At 42.2% G+C, this 24,203-nt stretch overlaps 1 protein-coding gene across 1 annotated transcript in view; it reads left to right on the forward strand.

The window, feature by feature from the left end:
• tbck (TBC1 domain containing kinase) overlaps nt 1–24,203 on the forward strand; it is a 297,287-nt gene that overhangs the window by 30,660 nt on the left and 242,424 nt on the right. The window contains exons 4-5 of the mRNA XM_060926464.1: nt 5,677–5,791; nt 10,854–10,927. Of these exons, the coding sequence (XP_060782447.1) occupies nt 5,677–5,791; nt 10,854–10,927 (189 nt within the window). The remainder of the gene's footprint in view (nt 1–5,676; nt 5,792–10,853; nt 10,928–24,203) is intronic.

Below are 24,203 nucleotides of genomic sequence, written 5' to 3' on the forward strand. Positions count from 1 at the left end.
GGGCTCACTCACCTGAGGTGGGGGAGAGACAGACACAGAAGGGAGAAACGGGAGGGCACCACGGGTGCGGCGGGCCGGCTGGGATGGTGCCGGCCCCCGCCTCCGTGGTGGGGGAATGGGGCGAGGATGGGACACAGGAGGATGGGGAGAGAGAGAGAGAAGAGAAGATGCCATCCGCTGTCCTGCGGCCGGGACAGCCGCCAAATGGTCCTCCGCCAGCTCGACTGCCTGATACAGCGACGCCGGGCGGTGGCACTGGACCCACTCCGCAGTTCTTGCTGGCAAGCGAGCAACGAACTGTTCCAGCACCACCTGGTCGATGATTCCCTCGGCGTCGCGGTGGTCGGCCCTCAACCACCGCCAGCAGGCGTCCCGGAGCTGCTGGCCAAACGCGAACGGCCGGCCGACTTCCTGCAAGTGCAACGCGCGGAAGCGCTGGCGCTGCTGCTCTGGGGTGCACCCCATGTGCTGGAGGACGGCCCAGCGGAGGTCCACGTAGGCCAGCCGGCGGTCGGCGGGGAGCTGTAGCGCGGCCAGCTGTGCCTCTCCCGTTAGCAGGGGGAGGAGGCGCGCCGTGAGCTGCTCCATCGGCCACCCCGAGGCTTCGGCGACTTGCTCGAAGAGCGTGATGAATGCCTCGGGGTGGTCCTGCGGGCCCATCTTGGTGACGGTGAGGGGAGACGGGCCCGCGGTAGGAGTGCTGGGGGACCCCGCCGACGCGAGGAGGTGCCGGAACGCCTCCCGATCTTCTTGTTGGGCCAGCACCAGGGCCTCGAAGCGTCGCTCTTGCTCCTTCCGGAGGGTGACGAGCGCCTGGTGCTGGCTTTGCTGGGCCGTGGCGAGGGCGTGGACCAGGTCGGCGAACGGGGAGGACTCCATGGGGCTGTTCGGCTGCTGCTCCACTATCCCGGGTTTCAGCACCACTGTAGCAGTTCGTATGGGTGGGTGGAGCACAGAAGGACGGCAGGCCAGAACTGAGTTCACAAAACTCTTTTATTTTCACTTTTCAGTGCAAATGTTACTCTCTCAGCCACACACGCACGCACACACTCAAGTCGTCTGGTTGGGGAGAGAGCCCCTCTGCTCTCGCTCTCTCTCCTTAAATAGGGCGCGGTCACTGGGAAGACACATACAAACAGGTTAATTCATGTCAGGTGTAGTGATTCTGCCACTTATCTTCCCTGACTCCGCCTTCCTGTCACAGACCGGCGCTTGACCATGCCCCCGCTGCCACAGTTGTCTATGTTCTATTGTGAATACAATATCAGTTTTTGAGATTTTGTTAATTATTGCATTCCGTTTTTATTTACAATTTGTACTTTGTCCCAACTTTTTTGGAATTGGGGTTGTACTAGGTAGGGGCAGATAGAGAGGAAGTGGACGGAAGAAAGAGAGACAGAGGAAATGAGTTAAAAAAAATCCCTTTTAAGACTCCTAGAGAATCCAAAATTTTACCGAGGTTGGAAATTATGAACTAGGTTAAATTTTAATCCAGGTCAAAAAAAAAAAAATCACCTAGGTTGAACACACACAAATGACAACATTTTTTCGGCTCATAACATATTAGTAATAAGGATAAAGGGATGTTTCCGCAGCATCTAAGCTCTCCGTCTTCCTTAGTGAGTCAAACCAAATGACGCAATGCATTATGGGTCGGAAGGTTCGTTTATGCACTAATTAACGTGTCACGTTATTGGTTTGCAGAATTCATGGGAATTTCTCCACACCATTTTGTCCAGCTGTCTATTATTGTAATTTCTCATTTATAAATACACTGAGTCACCACTTTATTAGGTAAATTTATCCCACAGTGCTACTGACTTCTCAGTTCTGATTGGTCCAGTAGTTCCAGCTGTAATTCTAATCCCAGGCTTATATCAATATACTCATTCTAATGCTTGATCATTTCTATAATCACAGCTTACTTGGGTTTGTATAGGGGATGCTTTCGAGTAACAGGATTAAATGTTTTGTAGCACCATAACTTTATCTTGGCATGTTGTCTAGATGCTGGAGGGTTTATACAGAAACATTTGAAAGTGTTTTGTAGAGCTGGTTGTGAACAGCTCTTTTGAGCTCGTCCCAAAAATACGGCGTCTAAAGTAATAAAAACTCGCCGTCATGTTGCCAGAAGCATCTGGAACCAGTCAGTGATGATATACGCTGTGTGACAGGCTGGAAGTGTGGACAGCCTGTAGCCACGAAGATATGAAGCGTGTCTGATATGCTGTGCCGTTCCTCAGCGAGTATCAGTGGCATAATGTGTGGTACATTTGGCTTTTCAAGAAATTCTTGAATATTTGTAATGGCCATGTGTAAAAAGTCAGAGACGATGGGTCTTTTGGAAGTTAGACGCAGCATGGCTAGCTCAAAACTAGGCATGTGATGATGTATTGTTCGATGATAAATTGCGATACACATTTATGACAGTTCAAATCAATGAAATAAAAAAAAAATGAATTGTGATTATTATTATTAGGCTGCATCATCTCTTAGTTTTTCCTAGCTGTAACTGTGCTATTTAGACAGCAGAGGATGCGATACCGTACAGTCGTGGGAATGTACGTGACTTCACTGTAGGCGGAAGTAACACAGCTTTAATGTCGCAAAAACCCAAAGAGCTGTTGAGAGATCGTACAAATGGATTTAACAAGAAATCAGAACTCTCTTTTTGCAGACATATATATAAACATAGACTCTGCTGCTATTGATCCTTCTACCTCATAAGCAAATTGCACCACACGATATTTTTGTATATACTGTTTTTTTTTAATCATACTTATACATATTGTACCATTGTACAGCTATTTATCATCATACTGCCACCTTGCACACTGTCATAATTTTTGTTTATTGGGATTATTATTATTATTATTATTATTATGTGTTTAACTGTACTTCTCTGTGTGCCTTTAAATTGCCCCAAGGGGACAAATAAAGTGATTTGAATTTGAAGACTGCTGAAAGATTAAAAAAAAAAAAAGCAGCAAATGGAGGGAGTACAAATGTTCATAAGTTTATTAAGAAAAGCCCTCTGTTTTTTTTTTCCATTTTTAATAAAAAGAATATTTTCATTAATAGGCTATTATATTTTCTGCCAACTTTACAAATGTGGGTAAATAATTATTGTTGGTTATTAAGGAAATGGAACTTTTTTTTATTTAACAAAAGGAATATTTAAGTTGATAAAGAATAGGAAAATAAATGTTCCTTTTTTGGTAATACAATTTTTTCTTTTTTTTCAAAAATCTCATCAGAAAATTGAATCATGAACCTAATATTGTGAGTTGAATCGTGGACTGGATGAATTGTTACATGTCTACTCAGGGCAGCACGATGGTGCAGTAGTTAGCACCGTCGCTTCACGGCAAGAAGGTTCTGGGTTCCTTTCCATGTGGAGTTTGCATGTTCTCCCTGGTTTCCCCTACAAGTCAAAGACATGCAGGTTGGGTAAAATCCCCAGCCACTGGGGGTGCACATACTTAGTGCTGGTCCCAAGCCTGGATAGATGAGGGAGGGTTGCGTCAGGAGGGGCAGCCAGTGAAAAGCCTATGTCAAATCAAATATGCGGAACAGATCTGCTGTGGCGACCCCAAACGGGAGCAGCTGGAAGAAGGAGATGTTACATGCCGACTCAAAACTGGCTTGTTAGAAATGGCGGTCTGCCTGATTTATGCCTCACAGCATATAGTAGTCACATGATGTCTGATTGCTTTAGAATGTCCAAGTTGTTTAACCAATAAACTGTCAACTTCATGTAAGTTACTGCTGAGAATTTTGTTCTTTCATAGATATTGTAAGAGCTCAGCTGATACTGCAGGACCACTACAAGGATCACTACAGTATCCACATTTCAGGAAATCAAACTTTAAACAGTTTTAAACATTTTTCTTCATTGGAGCTGCCCTTGTGTTCTTGTATTTAAATTCATTGATCTTACTGGGTATTTCATATACGGGTCAAACGCAAGACCTTTTCACTGAAAATAAAAAAGCTGTTCATTTTACAGGAAATTAAAGCTATACCGCCTTTCAGATTTTTCAAGTGTAGGTCATAAAAATAATTTTCCCTGACACCTAATTATTTTTGTTTAGTGGACCGAAAGCTACTGAATTCGAATCGCAGACTGCCAATTTTATTCATTTTCTTTAAATAGAACAATTAATGAATTTAAGGCCACGTGGCCCTGAATTCTCTGCTATTTTTTCCTGCTTCACCATGACCCAATTCAAGATACTACGTCATGCATCACGTGGTGGGTTTTCCCCGTTCACATAAGGCATTGTGGGATACAAATTTTAAACAGGAGAGAAAAATGGAGGGCGTGAGTGTGCGAATGAAACGCAAAAGACAGACTACAGTAACGGAAAGAGAGAAGAAAAGACGTTATGTTGTGAAGGAAAGGAAACGCAGGACCAAACTAATAAATGTCGGCGGTCAGCGAGCACCTCGGTGTGATCAGCTGTTCATTTAGTGACAGAATGATGGAAGTGTCGGTGCACGGTCAAAGGTAAACCTGTAGATGGCAGTAATGCAACACTGTGGATGCCAGCTGCTGTAAAACCCAAAAGAAGAAGAAAAAGAAGGTAAACCTGCGCATGCTTGACTGCACGAAGTGATCAATTTCATGCACATTATTTGCTTGGGAATCCTCTCAAATTAAATAACTTCTCAGCCACAGAATGGCCTGCTTTTTTTTTTTTGAGATATTGCAGAAATAAACATGTATCACAATGACCAAATTTCAGAGGGAACTAAGTTTCACCGATTTTATGAAATCGAAAGGCTGTACAACTTTAAGAAAGGTGGTTACAGGAAGGAACACAAGCGCGTGCCCAGTGTAGCCTCAGGTTCCTCTTGTTGGCTGCCAGGAGTGGAACCCTGCTGTTGTTACTCATCCGTCTAAAGATTTGACATGATGTGCATTCTGAGATGCTTTTCTGGTCACCATGTTTATAAAGAGTGGTTATTCGAGTTACTGTAGTCTTCCTGTCAGCTCAAACCAGTCTGACCATTCTCATCATCAAACTGCTTCTGAAAGGCACGATTATCTGACTGGATCATTGCAAGAAAGGTATATAGATGTTGCTAATAAAGTAGCCAGTGAAAGTATATCTCATCTCATTATCTCTAGCCGCTTTATCCTGTTCTACAGGGTCGCAGGCAAGCTGGAGCCTATCCCAGCTGACTACAGGCGAAAGGCGGGGTACACCCTGGACAAGTCGCCAGGTCATTACAGGGCTGACACATAGACACAGACAACCATTCACACTCACATTCACACCTACGGTCAATTTAGAGTCACCAGTTAACCTAACCTGCATGTCTTTGGACTGTGGGGGAAACTGGAGCACCCGGAGGAAACCCACGCGGACACGGGGAGAACATGCAAACTCCACACAGAAAGGTCCTCGCTGGCCACGGGGCTCGAACCCGGACCTTTTTGCTGTGAGGTGACGGCGCTAACCACTACACCACCGTGCCGCTGTGAAAGTATATGTTGCATTATATTTTATACAATATAAAAAAAAACAATATGTAATAATATATAGAATTTACAAAGATGCCTAGTGAAGGAGGCAGAATTGACAGTGATATTAACGAGGTAAATTGTGTATGTTACATATTTGGCTGAGCTCTTGTAAAGGGGTGTGTGTGTGTGTTTGTTCGTTCTAGCTCCGAGCAGGTTCTGCAGATTGCCTATGAGGTATTGGAGGGACTGGCATTTATTAACAGACGTGGCCTGGTTCATCGAGCCCTCAACCCTCATAATGTGCTCCTGGACTGTGAGGTACAATATAACACAATCATAACTGTACATATACATCCATCTGTCACATCTGATAATACACTGTTACCATTCAATAATATAATGACAAAATGCCCAGTTGAAAAACGATGACTTACTCATCAAGACCTAAAGCAAGGGAGACAAGATGACAATCCGAAATGTGGGACAAAATCAACAGAAATATAGTTTGCAAAGAACGAACTGAACATGTTTTCATAAACCTCTCCGTCAACAACTCCAATTCTAAAATGTTGGGACACTGTGTAAAACAAATAAAAACAGTGTACAATGATTTGCAAATCATGGAAACCCTATATTTCATTGGAAATAGTCCAGAGGCAACATATCAAATGCTGAAACTGAGAAATTTTATTGTTTTTTGAAAAATATATGCTCATTTTGAATTTGATGTTGGCAACACGTCAGAAAAGTTGGGACAGGGGCATGTTTACCACTGTGTTGCATCACCTCTACTTTTAACAACACTCTGTAAACATTTGGGAACTGAGGAGACCAACTGTTGTAGTTTTGAAAGAGAAATGTTGTCCCCTTCTTGCCTTCTTGCAGTTGCTCAACAGTTCGGGGTCTCCTTTGTCGTATTTTGCGCTCCATAATCCACCAAATGTTTTAAATGGGAGACAGGTCTGGACTACAGGCAGGCCAGTTTAGCACCTGGACTCTTAAACTGCATGGCTCCATAGTAATATGTGTAGAAAGCGGTTTGGCGTTGTCTTGCTGAAAGAAGGAAAGCCTTCCCTGAAAACGATTTTGTCTGGACGGCAGCATATTGCTCTGAAACATGTAATTCAGCATTAATGATGCCTTCCCAGATGTACAAGCTACCCATGTCATGTGCACATGGCTTTTGAACTACGCATTGATAACAAGCCGCATGGTCCCTCTCCTCTTTAGCTTGGATCACGTGGTGTCCAAGATTTCTAAAAAGAATTTCTACTTTTGATTCGTCAGACCTCGGGACAATTCACCACTTCGCCTCAGTCCATTGTAAAAGAGCTCGGGCCCAGAGAAGGTGGCGGTATTTCTGAATATTGTTTATATCTGGTTTTAACTTGTATTTGTGGATGCAGTAATGAACTGTTTTCACATACGAAGGTTTTCTGAAGTGTTCCTGAGCCCATACAGTGATTTCCACTACAGACACGTGTCTGCTTTTAATGCAGTGTCTCCTGAGGGCCTGAAGATCACAGGCATCCAATGTCAGTTTTCAGTCTTGTTTCCTGCATACAGAGATTTCTCCAGATTCTCTGAATCTTTTAATGATATTATGGACCATAGATGATGTGATTGCCAAATTCTTTGCAGTTTTAAATTGAGGAACGTTATTCTTAAATTGTTGCACTGTTTGCCCACGCAGTCTTTCACAGAGCGGTGAACCCCTCCCCATCTTTACTTCTGAGAGACTCCGCCTCTCTGGGATGCTCTTTTCATGCCCAATAATGTTACTGACCTGTTGCCAATTAACCTAATTAAGTGTTGTTGTTTTTGTTGTTTTTTTAACCATTGCACAACTTTTACAGTCTTTTGTTGCCCCCGTCCCAACCTTTTTGAAATGTTTTGCTGGCATTAAATTCAAAATGATTTATATTTTTCAAAAAAACAATAACATTTCTCAGTTTCAACATTTGATATGTTGTCTTTGTACTATTTTCAGTGAAATAGGGTTTCCAAGATTTGCAAATCATCGCGTTCTGTTTTTATTAATGTTTCACACAGCAACCCAACTTTTTAGGAATTGAGGATGAATGACATCTGGCATAGTTAGGACACACATGTGAAGAAGAAGAAAGAGAGGGGATGAATATTGAGAAGAACTGAGCACTGAGATGAAGCAGAAGGTGCTCAGAAGATATGAAAGAGGAAATTATAAAGTTAAAGGTTTTTTTTGCAGTACTGTTGAAATCTTAAATCAGATTGGTTCAAATGTGGTGATTCATTTTTGTTCGAGAGCAGCTCTGGCACATTTCTATTCATGTGCTCATTCTAATTCGTTATTGTTTCTGTGGTAACAGCTAACACAGGGACATGTAGAGGACAACATTGAATACTTATGGAAGGACACTGTTTAGTATCACTGCTTTTGTAATATTTGTTTCGGATCTTCCACAACATTAAACGCAGCTGTAAGATAAAAGTAAGATATAGTTACACAAGGCATTGAGAGATCCACTGTGAAGCAGTTACTGTTACCACTCCAAAACGGATTCGTTTCCCATAACAACTCAATCTCAAGTGCTTTATTCCTAATTTGTCTGAATTAGATGAAAATCAAACCTCTGGACTGATGTTAATATTTCAAAGGAAATATCTTGCAAATAAATCAAGCTAACAGTCTGTCTTTATGTCTGTCCTTTATAAAAAAAAAAGCTGCATGTTGAATTTGTTCTCAATGGTATAACCACTAAAGTGATGGAAATTGTAGGGACTATTTTTTTTTGTCATGGGGGCCGCCGTAACTCCATCGTGCGTGATGTCATTTTCTGCGATCACAGCGGAGGTGTACAAGTGCTTGCTGTACTAGTGTCAGCGGGGCAAAGTATTCTGTCAGGGATGGTTGGAGACGGATGTAAGTGCAGATCTTCATTATAAAGACAAGTGCAAACAGTCCAAATCGGCAGGCGTATATCGCGAACAGTAAAATGGGCAAAAGGTCGAGTGAGGTGCAAACAGAATATTGTAGACAGAAGCAGGGTCAAAAACAAGGAACAGGAATCAGAAATCAGGAAACAAGGCTCGATAATGTCACAACAACACAATACTTCGCAAAGTAAGTCTGCATTCGGAGTCCTTGTATAGGTGAGCTGATTGCGCTTTAATCCCTTGCAGGTGTGTCTCATTCACAGCGCACGTCCAGAGCACACCTGAGAGTCCTTCTGTTGAGACAACTGAGAAATCAGACTTGGCAAATTTTTTTACAAAGTAGGTTACATATGCTCCCTGACTATGACCTAAAACAAAATCAGATTTTCACACAAGTCCTAAAAGTAGATAAATAGAACCCAGTTAAACAAATGAGACAAAAATATTATACTTGGCCATTTATTAATTGAGGAAAATGATCCAATATTACATATCTGTGAGTGGCAAAAGTATGTGAACCTCTAGGATTAGCAGTTAATTTGAAGGTGAAATTAGAGTCAGGTGTTTTCAATCAGTGGGATGACAATCAGGTGTGAGTGGGCACCCTGGTTTATTTAAAGAACAGGGATCTATCAAAGTCTGATCTTCACAACACATGTTTGTGGAAGTGTATCATGGCACGAACAAAGGAGATTTCTGAGGACCTCAGAAAAAGCGTTGCTGATCCTCATTAGGCTGGAAAAGGTTACAAAACCATCTCTAAAGGGTTTGGACTCCACCAATCCACAGTCAGACAGATTGTGTACAAATGGAAGAAATTCAAGAACATTGTTATCCTCCCCAGGAGTGGTCGACCAACAAAGATCACTCCAAGAGCAAGGCGTGTAAGTCAGCGAGGTCTCAAAGGACCCCAGGGTAACTTCTAAGCAACTGAAGGCCTCTCTCACATTGGTTAATGTTCATGAGTCCACCATCAGGAGAACACTGAACAACAATGGTGTGCATGGCAGGGTTGCAAGGAGAAAGCCACTGCTCTTCAAAAAAATATTGCTGCTCGTCTGCAGTTTTCTAAAGATCACGTGGACAAGCCAGAAGGCTATTGGAAAATGTTTTGTGGATGGATGAGACCAAAATAGAACTTTTTGGTTTAAATGAGAAGCATTATGTTTGGAGAAAGGAAAACACTGCATTCCAGCATAAGAACCTTATCCCATCTGTGAAACATGGTGGTGGTAGTAGTATCATGGTTTGGGCCTGTTTTGCTGCATCTGGGCCAGGACGGCTTGCCATCATTGATGGAACAATGAATTCTGAATTATACCAGCAAATTCTAAAGGAAAATGTCAGGACATCTGCCCATGAACTGAATCTCAAGGGAAGGTGGGTCATGCAGCAAGACAACGACCCTAAGCACACAAGTCATTCTACCAAAGAATGGTTAAAGAAGAATGAAGTTAATGTTTTGGAATGGCCAAGTCAAAGTCCTGACCTTAATCCAATTGAACTGTTGTGGAAGGACCTGAAGCGAGCAGTTCATGTGAGGAAACCCACCAACATCCCAGAGTTGAAGCTGTTCTGTCTGGAGGAACGAGCTAAAATTCCTCCAAGCCGGTGTGCAGGACTGATCAACAGTTAGCGGAAATGTTTAGTTGCAGTTATTGCTGCACAAGGGGGTTACACCAGATACTGAAAGCAAAGGTTCGCATACTTTTGCCACTCACAGATATGTAATATTGGATCATTTTCTTCAATAAATAAATGAGCAAGTATAATATTTTTGTCTCATTTGTTTAACTGGGTTCCCTTTATCTACTTTTAGGACTTGTGTAAAAATCTGATGTTGTTTTAGGTCATATTTCTGCAGAAATATAGAAAAATCGAAAGGGTTCACAAACTTTCAAGCACCACTGTACATCCGTGTATCTGGCTAATCCAGTATGGCCGCGCCCAGAGAAACGGCCCAACGGACTGATGTTACAACTTGTTTTTTAAGCTAAAGTCCATTTAATTTTTTTTTCTAGAACATCTTGTACACTTTTAATGTATAATGATGACATTTCATAACCCCGTAATTTCAAAATTTCCTGGTTAATTGTTTAAAATATTCTATTTGGCTATATATATAGTCAGTGTACACTTCTTGAAAGTTCTTAAGAGGAATCTCACATCTTGTGTCCTTGCATTTTTTTTTTTTTTCATATTAGGAGAAACGTTTGAACTCAAGGTTTATGCGCAAAATAACAACTAACAATGGGGGAAAATGTATTTACGAAAGAATAAAACATTGTCATCTTCATGTCATCTTCATTGAAAGCAAGGAAATCACTAAAGTGAGCAAGCCTTGTATTTAACGTAAATAACTATTATCATGGAAGAGGCCAGATGTTTTTGTGCTCAATTGTTTTGATGATGCGTGTGTTGTTTTCATTGGCCTGTATCTTTTCTTTCTTCGTTCTGTAAACAGGGTAAAGTAAAACTGGCCAAGTTTGGTCTTTATTACATGACGGATCATGGAGCAGATGTGGACTTTCCTATCGGGTGAGCGCCTTTTTCCCTTCTCATGCTTCTCCACATGTCTCGTACCCATTATGTATTCTTCCCAAATCAATCTGTAGCTTTTTTTATTATTATTATTATTATTATTATTATTATAATAAAGACTCAGGTCTTCAGGAATGCAGACCAAATCCTATTCAGATTTAAAAAAAAAAAAGGCTTGAGGGAATCTTTAAAATCCCACTGTAGACGCATCCTAGCTCTGATCTAGATCATCACCATTTCATGAAAGAGAAGATCAATGAAATGTGCGGCGCTCCCATAATGAAACAAGATGAGCTAATATGAGATGTGTGTCATCACGGTCCATCTTCATTTTGATCAAACCCAGGTCTTGGATTTCAAAGCCAGCTTCCTCGTGGGCAGTCGTGAATAAGCACAAGACCCAGGCCTCCCTGTTCGCCGGGAGCTTGCGTCCTAATATCCGGCTGGAGATCGCCTTTTTCAGAAAAGGAGGATGAACACAGTGTGTACTTCTAACCTGGCATGTCCTTGTCTGTCATCCGCAACATCTGTCCAGAAAATTCAATAAAGCTTATCTGTCTCCAAACTTTGATGCCGCAGCAGTGATTCACTGCGTCGGGGCTTATTGTGGACGCTTATGTGAACAATATGAGTTGGCTCATGTGGAGTCATTGAGGCCCCATTCTCAAAGAATTACTTTTTTTTTTTTTATTGGACGGTATACGCATATTTCAGACAGCGCCTGGCTGTCTGGCTTGATTTTTTTTTTTTTCCAATTTGTTCAAACCCCAGACGGCACAAAAATCACATTTGAAACACTTTTTTTTTTTTTTGTGGTTGACTTCAGGACTAGGTATAATTAAAGTCATCAAGTCACCTGAATGTCTTTTTTCGGGTTAATTCATTTCATTTGTTCATCTGAGTCGAAGTCTTTTTTTTTTTACCTCCGCCAAGGAGGTTATGTTTTCAGTAGCGTTGGTTTGTTTGTCGGTTGGTTTGTCTGTTAGCAACATTACGGAAAAATTAATGAACGGATTGCTCTGAAATTTTTTCCAGAGGTATGACTGGGCACAAGTAACAATCCATTAAATTTTGGCGGTGATCCGGATCACCTTCTGGATCCCGGATTTTTTTAAAGGATTCTTGGCGGAGGTTTGCGCTCTCCGAGTGCTTTTCTAGTTTATGATGTTATTGCATCATAGAACATACAGTGTCTTGTAAAAGTATTCATCCCCCTTGGTGTTTGTCCTGTTTTGTCGCATTACAAGCTGGAATTAAAATAGATTTTTGGAGGTTTAGCACCATTTGATTTACACAACATGCCTACCACTTTAAGGTGCATTTTTAATTTTTTTTTTTTTTATTTCGATGCCATCAGTAATTAAGATGGAAAAAAACCCCAGAAATCTGGAGTGTGCATAGGTATTCACCCCCTTTCGTATGAGACCCCTAAATCAGAGCTGGTCCAACCAATTCACTTCATAAGTCACATCATTAGCTGATTAAGATCCACCTGTGTGCAATCAAAGTGTCACATGATCTGTCACATGATGTCTGTATAAATCACCCTGTTCTGGAAGGACCCTGACTCTGCAACAGTACTAAGCAAGCAACATGAGAACCAAGGAGCCTCCAAACAGGTCAGAGACAAAGTTGGGAAGAAGTATAGATCAGGGTTGGGTTATTTAAAAAAAAAAAAAAAAAAATCCCAAACTTTGAATATCCCAGGGAGCACCATTAAATCCATTATAGCAAACTGGAAAGATGGCGGCACCACTACAAACCTGACAAGAGAAGGCCGCCCACCAAAACTCTCAGACCGGGCAAGGAGGGCATTAATCAGAGATGCAACAAAGACGCCAACGAGAACACTGAAGGAGCTGCAAAGATCCACAGCGGAGATGGGAGTATCTGTCCATAGGACCACTTTAAGCTGTACACTCCACAGAGTGGGGCTTTATGGAAGAGTGGCCAGAAAGAAGCCGTTGCTTAACCCTTTGATGCAAAACATATGCACACCCCTTCTAATGCACAACATGGGTCAAAAATGACCCGCATTCATTTTCCAGGTTATTTCATGCTGACTGAGTTTTTCTTTGCCCTATCTTTTGAAATCAATTTATTTTATGATTGAATATTCCAAGTATTCTTTAAATATCTTGTTTTTAATTACCACAAATCATTAATTTAATTTTTTCTTTCCTATTTTATGAACAAAAATACTTTTTATATTACTACACATGGGTCATCCAAGTGTGATTTAAAATTCACATCACATCACATCACATTATCTCTAGCCGCTTTATCCTTCTACAGGGTCGCAGGCAAGCTGGAGCCTATCCCAGCTGACTACGGGCGAAAGGCGGGGTATACCCTGGACAAGTCGCCAGGTCATCACAGGGCTGACACATAGACACAGACAACCATTCACACTCACACCTACGGTCAATTTAGAGTCACCAGTTAACCTAACCTGCATGTCTTTGGACTGTGGGGGAAACCGGAGCACCCGGAGGAAACCCACGCGGACACGGGGAGAACATGCAAACTCCACACAGAAAGGCCCTCGCCGGCCCCGGGGCTCGAACCCAGGACCTTCTTGCTGTGAGGCGACAGCGCTAACCACTACACCACCGTGCCGCCCTGATTTAAAATTAAATGTCTTAATACTATAATAATAATTTGTTTCAAGTAATTACTTTAGCAGTGAATGGGGCCAGTTATTTATTTATTTATTTATTTATTTAACTATGTAGTTAGCTAAGCCAACTACAATAAAATTAGCTAACTAAAGTAGAATATGTCAACAGCTCGGTAGCTAATAGTAATTACTTGTAACCTTCTGACAAGTAATCGACTCACTCTCAAGGTAACCTAAACATAATCAATTTTTTTCAAAGGTAACGTTAGAACAATTGAAAAACATTACTTCCATGTATTAGATGGGCAAAGGGTGCTGTGCTGAGCTGTGAAATGTCTGACACAAGCACAATTCACAGTTCCCACCAAACGCTGGAGTAAATGCATGCGGGTCGTTTCTGACCCATGTGTGTAAACTTGATGTAGAATTACAAAAGCTGTGCTTGTTCATAACTTAAGAAAGGAGAAATAAAAATGATGATTTGTGCTAAACAAAAACAAGATATTTACTGCATATTTGGAAAAGTAAATGACAAAATGAATGTATTTCAAAAGTCTATCATAGAAACACTCAGCCATACATGAAATAACCTGGAAAATGAATACAGGTCGTTTTTGACCCATGTTGTGCATTAGAAGGGTAGTGATACAAAAAGGGTTTTTATTCAAAAAGTAAGAAAGGACAAAATAAAATAAGGATGTATGATGATCAAAAACAAGTTAATTGAGGAATACCTTGAATACTGAATGATGGAATTAATTTATTGCAAAGATATAGAAGATAAAAACTCAGCCGGGTCACTTTTGACCCATGTTTTGCATCAAAGGGTTAAAAAACACATTTGGAGTTTGCCTAACAGCATGTAGCAGGGTTCCCAAACACATGGAAGAAGATTCTCTGGTCAAATGAGACTAAAATTGATCTTTTTGGCCATCATGGGAAATGTCATGTGTGGCGCAAACCCAACACCCTGAGAACACCATTCCTACAGTGAAGCATGGTGGTGGTAGCATCATGCTGTGGGGATATTTTTCATCTGCAGGGACACGGAAGCTGGTCAGGACAGGACTGAAAGAAAGATGGATGGCACTAAATTCAGGGCAGTTCTGGAGGAAAACCCATTTGAGTCAGCCAGAGGTTTGAGACTGGGACAAAGGTTCACGTTCCAGCAGGACAATGACCCTAAACTTACTGCAAAAGCTACACTGGAGTGGTTTAAAGGGAAACATTTAAATGTCTTGGAATGACCTAGTCAAAGCCCAGACCTCAATCCAATTGAGAATCTGTGGCATAACTTGAAGATTGCTGTACACCAACACAACCCATCTAACTTGAAGGAGTTGGAGCAGTTTTGCCTTGAGGAATGGGCAAAAATCCCATTAGATAGATATGCTAAGCTAATAGAGACATACCCTAAGTCTTAGGGTATAAGACTTAGGGTATGTCTTACCCTAGACAAGTCTTAGTCCCAAAGTGGGGGTCGCGACCCCTTTGGGGGTCGCGGAGGGACTCCAGGGGGGTCGCGGAGAGACGGGACTGTTTGCATAACACAGAAAAAAAACGGGCATTGGAATGTTTTGAATGGCGTCGGAATGTTGGTAATGCGTCAGCCGGCAGAGAGTCATTAAATCAGTCTATAGAACCCAATCACCCCCTTTCACTCCATAATCGCTCCCCGCCCTCCAATATGAATTTCATTCAGTGTATAGCTGCCACGGTCATTAGAATTCAATTGCTCCCTTTCACTCAGTAATCGCGCTCCGCCCTTGAATATTAATTCAATATTAATTCGATATTGTTGTTGTTATTAGCAAACCCTCCTCCTGTGAATACAAACTGTATAAAACAGGTCCCTATTTTGAGATTCAGAACAAAACATCGGACGGCGACTTTATGACAACATGGACAAGTTTCTACGCGTGCTTCCTACAAAACGCAAGGCTGCTGCACAGGACGAGTTCCCATGCACTTCGGCAGCGAAAAAGATAAGGCGGTATGATGATGCATACATCGAAATGGGCTTTACGAGCAGATTGGTGGGTGGTGAGGAACGACCACAGTGTGTTCTCTGTCTGAAGGTGCTGGCGACAGAAAGTTTAAAGCCAAACAAGCTGAAGCGTCACCTGGACACGGCACACCCCGAGCACAAGGACAAGCCGGTTGAATTCTTTCGGCGGAAACTTTTGAACTTTCAGGCACAACGGGTGAATTTCACTAAAGTTGCGTCTGTCAATGTCAATGCCCAACTCGCCTCCTACAAAGTGGCCTACCTCCTTGCGCAGAGCAAGAAGCCACACACAGAAGCGGAGGAGGTGATCCTGCCCTGTGCCATTGAAATGGTGAGGACCATGGTCGACGAGGCAACAGCAAACAAGTTACGGGCGATCCCCTTCTCAAATAATACGATTGGAAGACGCATACATGACATCGCTGGCGACATTGAGGAGCAGCTCACCGACCTAGTACGTGCAAGCACCCAGTTTGCTTTGCAGGTCGACGAAGCCACTGACAGCAACCGAGACTGTTTATTAATCATGTACATCCGTTTCGTTGATACAGAGGACATGAGAGAGGATCTGCTATTCTGCAAGGAGGTGAAAACACGAGCCACTGCTGATGAACTGTTCCGAGTGATTGACACTTATTTGCAAGAGGCAAAATTGAAGTGGGAGTGCTGTGTTGGAGTGTGTACGGACGGGGCTCAGGCTATGGCTGGGAAGCGCAGTGGGCTACAAGCGCTCATAAAGCGTGTGTCCCCCAATGTGCAGTGGACCCACTGTATGATTCACCGAGAAGCGTTGGCATCGAAGCAGCTGAGTCCCGAACTGAACAAGGTGATGACGGACGTAATCGCCACTGTCAATTATATCAAAACGCGCCCTGTTAAAGCTCGACTCTTTGCTGCTCTCTGTGAAGAAATGGGCTCCAAACACACGGCAGTTCTGTTTCACAGCGAAGCGTGATGGCTGTCACGTGGGAAGGTATTGAACAGGGTGTTTGAGCTGCGAGAGGAGATACGGATTTTTCTCGAGGAGGAGAATCATGCACTGGCACTCTGTTACAACGACGAATGGTTCCTGATGACAGTTGCCTACCTCTGACATTTTCCAAAAACTGAACGAACGGAATCTGCAAATGCAAGGACCCAACACCCATCTCCCTCAGCTTGTCGCTAAAATGCAGTCATTTACAAGGAAATTGGAACTGTGGGGAAAGATGATTGAGGAGGGAACAACAGATTGCTTTCAGAACTTGCATTCATTTCTCCATAACACCAACAGTCACAACACAATCATGCCATGCATTCGTTCACACATTTTTGCCCTCCAACAACATTTTCAGAGGTACTTTCCTGTTATGGATTTGGCACACTATGAATGGATCACAGACCCCTTCAATACAAGGCCACCTGCTCATCTCAGTGTTACTGAACAGGAACAGTTCATTGATGTGACCTCAGACATAGGATACAAACAGCAGTTTAGGGCCAAGTCACTATCTGCCTTTTGGATTGGGGTGGAACAAGACTACCCACTGTTGGGTGGAAAGGCTGTGGCCATACTCCTCCCTTTTGCCACATCCTACCTCTGTGAGGTGGGCTTTTCTGCAGTGGCCTCAATCAAGACCAAATACAGGGCAAAGTTGAACATTGAAAACGAACTAAGGGTGGCGATCTCACAGTTATCACCAAGATTTGAAAAACTCTGTACTGAAAAGCAAGCACACACAAGTCACTGAAAAAATATTCTGATGTTCTGTGTAATGTTCTGTTTTATTATGATGTGCAATACTCTTTTGTGGATAATGCTCTTCTGTGAATAAAAATAGCAACTTTAATATCCGTCTGATTATTATTATTATTATGGTTATTATTACTACACTACACACTGCATAATGGGTGGTGGGGGTCGATGTCAGGGGGTCCCAAAAATATTCTGAAGTCCAAAAGGGGGTCCCCAGCCAAAAAGTTTGGGAACCACTGCAAGAGACTTGCAGCTGTAATTGCAGCAAAAAGTAACTCTACAAAAGTGTTGCCTTTGGGTTGGTGAATACCTATGCACACTCCAGATTTCTGTTTTTTTTTTTCCATCTTGTCTCACAATAAAACGCCAATGTGCACCTTTAAAGTGGTAGGCATGTTGTGTAAATCAAATGGTGCTAACCCTCCAAAAATCCATTTTAATTCCAGCTTGTAATGCGACAAAACAGGACAAACACCAAGGGGGATGAATACTTTTGTAAGACACTGTAAGATCCAATCAAGGTCAAATATGCAAATACAGGCAATGTAGCACAAAATAAATTTGCATATTCATAGCCTCTGGATTTGTTGATGAGGGTAAAGTGTGGGCAAAACTCTCAATTTTTTAACAGAGCCCCACAGGCTTTGTACTATCCATACCATCAGATGCAGATGTTGCCAGTGGTCTAAATGAGAGAGTGATGCATTAATGAAAAGCAGGCTGTGATATCCGGAACGAATTAGTAAAACGTAGCCAATATGTAATGAGTGGGGCGCCATGCTTTTTTCATTTTTTTCCCCACAAAGTTATTCTTCTTCAAAACAGTTAATATTTTGAGCTATACTTTGATGATATATATTACATATTTACTACTGTTAGAAATGACAGTCCACCATTACTTAAAGGTGCTGACTGTAAAGTCATCTGAAATATAATTTTTTTTTTTTTTTAATTGTGCATGGCGTTTTCCTATGTCCTCCAAGAACAATATCATGTGGATGAGATGTGATGATTTTGGATGTGCTGAGGGTCACGTTCCTCCGTTTTGGGACCGATTGTTCTCCCTGTTGAGGTAAACAGTACGGCCCTACGGAAACAGGAAACAGCTGAATGTGAGGAGCTTTAACTAATTAGCATAACTGTGGAGCTGCGTCACACCAAGGCCCTGTCCACACGGCAACGGATTCAGGTGACTCCGATACAATTGCTTATCGTTTAGGCCTGGCGTCCACACGGCACCGGCGTTTTGGGTGCCCGAAAGGCAATCTTTTTGAGAACGGGTTCCAGAGTGGAAAGATCTGGCAACGTTGCCGTTGTGAAGTCGTCTGGATGAGTAGAACGGATTTGTTTACGATGACGTCACAACCACATGACTGTGAGTGCTTCATGCTGGGTAGAAGTGTAACGAACTCGATGCGAGTTGTCAACAAATCCTATAACTTGGTTCATGAAACGCGCTTACAAAATATTTTCACTGTGAGTATTTATTGTGTAATGGTGCAAAGTGAGAGAGAGAGAGAGAGACTCTGCCCTTAGGGCAGAGTCAATCCCGCCAGCAAAAATAGGGAAAGAAAGAAGCGATCTCACCTCTTCAGATATTGGTTTACATTCCTCAAAAAGGGCATAGAAGAGCAAATTAATCCATCAACGTGTAGCATTCAATTTATTCCGGACCATTAAAGACGCCGCCTTCCGCGTAGAATCATACGTCATCCTCGCCGCCATATTGGATAGGTCAAAGCAGAGAATAAAGATTCATGTGCTGCGTTTAACTGTACCAACAGGTTTACCGTCCAAACGAGATCACATGGGATTACCTTTCACAGGTGAGAAACAACAAATGAATCCCTCAACGTGTAGCATTCAATTTATTCCGGACCATTAAAGACGCCGCCTTCCGCGTAGAATCATACGTCATCCTTGCCGCCATATTGGATAGGTCAAAGCGGAGAATAAAGATTAGCTGCGTTTAACTGTACCAACAGGTTTGCCGTCCAAACGAGATCACATGGGATTACCTTTCACAGGTGAGACTGGAAAAATACTTTTCATTGTATTTGGTCATTATAACATAATTTTACGAACAGATTTTCCTGACTTTGTGGCTAATATGAAGTCTCGCGCATAAGAGTTTATGCGCATGCGTCCTTACTTCTTCTATTGTTCTGGTGTCTCCGAAGGGACCGTCTTACAGCGCCCCTAGAGGTGTGGCATGTGTATTGCATCGTTTTCAGCAAGCGTTGCGTTGCCATATGGACCTGATATTTTACTGATCGTTGCCCATTTGGACGCGATATATTTTTAAATAACATCTCGTTGCCGTTGTCGTGTGGATGTAGCCCAAGATGGCGATGTACGGTAAACATCGTGACTCTGCATCGACCTCGGAGAGTTCTGAGTCGCAGGGATGTAATTTGTGGTTGACGTTCGCGAGTAGATCCGTGAAACAAAAGGCAAATCTATCTTTTTCTGTTCCTGCTTTTGTGTTCTCGTTTCTTTCTCACTCATCAATCCAAGACGAGTGCTGCAAATTCTTCGTCCAGTGAACCACAGATGAAAATTAGCTGTATAGCTACCGTAACTCTGGTATGGGACTTGTTCTGTACATGGCCCCTGTTAAATAAACTAATAATAATTTCATGCCTGTTTCATTCTTCAGTTGATCTGCTCCTTCACAAAAATTCTTGCAGACAACCTTTTGGTTTCCATCGCTTTACTGGTGCACATTCTATCTGGTTCACTTTTATGTTTTCCTTTTCTTTTCCGCTGGTTTTTAGCTGGATGGAGGACGGAGTCTGCCATGTTTGTCCATGCTGACTTGTTTTAGTTAAAAGTAGGTCAAACACGCCCCACGGTGGTCATATGATATTGTTGCTTCGGCAATCTCCGGAATCATAAAATACAAGACGCTTTTTATCTTGGCAAAACATTTACACACAGGATACATGGTGTGTGCAGCAGCGAAACATCTCGAACCTCCAACAGAAATAGAACATTTTACCCAGAATTCAACTTTGCAGTCAGAACCTTTAAGACATGAAGTATCTTTTAATTAATACAAATCAAGAAAAACCATTGAATATTTTTTTTTCTCTTCCTTATATACAGTGTCCTCCACAATTATTGGCACCCCTTGTAAAGGTTAGGGGAAAAAAAAAATCCACCTTTTGGTGAAGTCACTTAATCTCTCACTGAAAAAACGAGAGAAATCCAACCTTTAAATGAAATAAATTTATTCACAGAAAAACAAATCCCTCATCAAGAAATAATTATTTTCAACAAACACACGTGTGACCTGTATTATTGGCACCCCTGGAAATTGAACACAATGTAACTGAAGCATGTTTCTCATTTAAATTGTACAGGTTTGAGTTGATTGGAGTGTGTAGGAACTTTCAAGCTGTAATCCATCTCTGTGTCCGAAATCGCTCACTCGTTCACTACTCCCTACTCGCTATATAGAGGATTATATAGTGAACTCATTGGTAAAATGAAAAACACTTTCGGACACTACTCCGTCGTGTCGGTATTTACGTCATTACTGCCGCACAATTAAAACGTGCCAGATCAAGTGGCTGGTGGGTTTTCAAAATAATAAATACATGCATGTGTTTTTATGATAAATCCATATTATATTGAGCGTATAATTTTCCCCTTTAATAAATACAAAGTACCTGCATCTTTCAGTTCTTTTAAATCAAAGCTGAATACTTTCTTCTTTGTCGCTGCCTTTTATTAAATCAAATTTGAGGCTTTTGATTTTTTTTTTTCAGCTCAGCCGCAATGCATGATGGAATATATTGCTTGGTTAGTGACCATCAGTTTGTACACTACTTTTCATGATGTATTGTGGGATACTTTGAGTGCACTCACTATACATTTGGATAGCACTACAAAATGGCGAACTCACTATATAGTGAGTAGGGAGCGATTTCGGGCACAGGGCATGACTTCCTGATTAACTGGGGAACAAATATGAGGTGACACAGACACAAAATTCCCTTAGTCATCCATCAGCATGGGAAAGGTGAGAGAGAACACAAACCAAAGAGGGAGAAGTGTGTTGACCTTCATAAGTCAGGGAATATTAACCCAACCGAAAATGTCCATTTCCTATGTCCTGTTAGGGCAATAATAAAAAAGTGAACAACTGGAAGTATTACAAACTTGCGTGGAAGAGGAAACAAGTTTATTTTGCCCCCATGTACAGTGAGGAGGAGGGTCAGAGAGGCAAAAATATAATCCCCAAGGATCACTGTTGGTGAATTACAGGAAAAAGTAAAATCTTGGCGTGTCCAAGTCTCCAAAACCACCATCAGACTCCACCTCCACGCCAACAGATTATTTGGAAGGTAATCCAGAAAAAAAGCCTTTTCTGCCAGTTAACCACAAACGTAAGCGCCTGAAGTTTGTGAAACGCTCCTACAACTTTGACTGGAACCGTATTCTCTGGTCTGATGGAACCAAAATGGAGCTTTTTGGCAATAAACACTCGAGGTGGGTTTGGAATAAAAGGACAGCTGTAATGAAAAGAACCCGATCCCAACTGTAAAACATGGTGGAAGTTGTGTGACGTTTGGGGGCTGTTTTTCCTCTAAAGGCCCTGGAAACCTTGTTCAGGTTCATGGCATCATGGACTCCATGAAACGCCAGGACATTTTAAATCAAAATCTGTCTGCCTCTGCCAGGAAACTAAAACTGGGTTGTCTTTGGCTCTTCCAGCAGGACAATGATCTGAAGCATATGTCCAAATCAACACAGAAATGGTTCACTGAGCACAGAATCAAGCTTCTGCCCTGGCCATCTCAGTCCCCTGACCTGAACCCCATTCAAAACCTGTTTGGTGAGCTGAAGAGGAGAGAGCACAAGAGAGGGTCGAGGACCCTGGATGATCTGGAAAGCTTGTGTAAAGAGGAATGGGCTTAGATGCCCTGCTCTGTATCTCCAACCTTATAAAATGTTATAGGAGAGACTCAGTGCTGTGTTACTGCCAAAGGGAGGGTGTACAAAGTATGAAGTTCAGGGGTGCCAATAATTGTGGAGGACACCTGAAATTGAAAAGCATTCCAGGTGACTACCTCATGAAGCTGGTTAAGAGAGTGCCAGTAGTGTGTAAAGCGTCAAGGTAAACGCTGACTACACTGAAGAATCTAAAGTATGAATGTGAGAGGAATTTGCATATTCATAGATTGGATTGGATTAGATAGAACTTTATTGATCCCTTTGGGAGGGTTCCCTCAGGGAAATTAAAATTCCAGCAGCATCATTACAGGATAAACAGAGAATATAAAATAGATAAAACTTCTAGATAAATTAAATTAAGTATTTACATATATAATATGAAGAAAAAAAAAGTCCAGCAGGAGAGGTATTGCACATTTATATTGCACATTGTCCAATATTGCTTTTTGTCAGGCTAGGCTACTGCTCCTTCCCATCCTCTGTCCTCCTGTTACCCCTCTTCCTCCCCAGAGAGGAGTTGTACAGTCTGATGGCGTGAGGGACAAAGGAGTTTTTAAGTACGTTAGTCCTGCACTTGGGAAGAAGCATTCTGTCACTGAACAGGCTCCTCTGGTTGCTGATGACGGTGTGCAGAGGGTGACTGGCATCGTCCATGATGTTCAATAGTTTATCCATAGACACCTTCTCTGCCACCGTCACCAGAGAGTCCAGCTTCATGCCGACCACAGAGCCAGCCCGCCTGATCAGTTTGTCCAGCCTGGATGTGTCCTTCTTGGATGTGCTGCCCCCCCAGCACACCACGGTGTAAAACAGGACACTGGCTACCACAGACTGATAGAACATCCACAGGAGTTTCCTGCAGATGTTAAAGGGCCGCAGCCTCCTCAGGAAGTATAGCCTGCTCTGTCCCTTCCTGTACAAGTGGTTGGTGTTGCAGGTCCAGTCCAGCTTGCTGTCCAGCCACAGCCCGAGGTACTTGTAGGAATAATATTTCAGCCTCCACCTCGACTCCCTCGATCAGAACTGGTCATGACCTTGGTCTGGACCTCCCAAAGTCAATGACCAGCTCCTTGGTCTTCGAGGTGTTGAGCTGCAGATGGTTGCTTTTGTGCCTTTGTATGAACTTTTGTGATGATTTGGGGTGCCATGTCATATGCTGGTGTTGGTCCACTGTGTTTTATCAAGTCCAAAGTCAACACAGCCATCTACCAGGAGATTTTAGAGCACTTCATGCTTCCATCTGCTGACAAGCTTTTTGGAGATGCTGATTTCCTTTTCCAGCAGGACTTAGCACCTACCCACAGTGCCAAAACTACTACCAAATGATTTGCTGACCATGATATTACTGTGTTTGATTGGCCAGCCAACTTGCCTGACCTGAACCCCATAGAGAATCTATGGGGTATTGTCAAGAGGAAGATGAGAAACACCCGACCCAAAAATATAGATACGCTGAAGGCCACTATCAAAGCAACCTGGGCTTCAATAACACCTCAGCAGTGCCACAGACTGATCACCTCCATGCCACACCGCGTTGATACAGTAATTCATGGTAAAGGAGCCCCAACCAAGTATTGAGTGTATAAATGAATATACTTTTCAGAAGTTGGACATTTCTGTATTGTAAATCCTTTTTTTGATTGATCTTAGGGAATATTCTAATAATTTGAGATACTGGATTAATGATTTTCATGAGCTATAAGCCATAATCATCAAAATTAAAACAAAAAAGGCTTTAAATATTTCACTTTACATGTAATGAATATAGAATATATGCAAGTTTACCTTTTTGAATTAAATTATGAAAAAAGGGAACTTTTTCATGGTATTCTAATTTTGAGATGCACTAGTAGAAGTCTGGATTTCTGAACAATGTCGATGCTTCCGTCCCTTTTTCAGTTCTTTCTTGATGTTTACACGACTTGTTTTTCTGGAACCGTTACAAATT

Source organism: Neoarius graeffei, chromosome 7 (assembly GCF_027579695.1).
Source record: "Neoarius graeffei isolate fNeoGra1 chromosome 7, fNeoGra1.pri, whole genome shotgun sequence".
Lineage (NCBI taxonomy): Eukaryota > Metazoa > Chordata > Actinopteri > Siluriformes > Ariidae > Neoarius > Neoarius graeffei.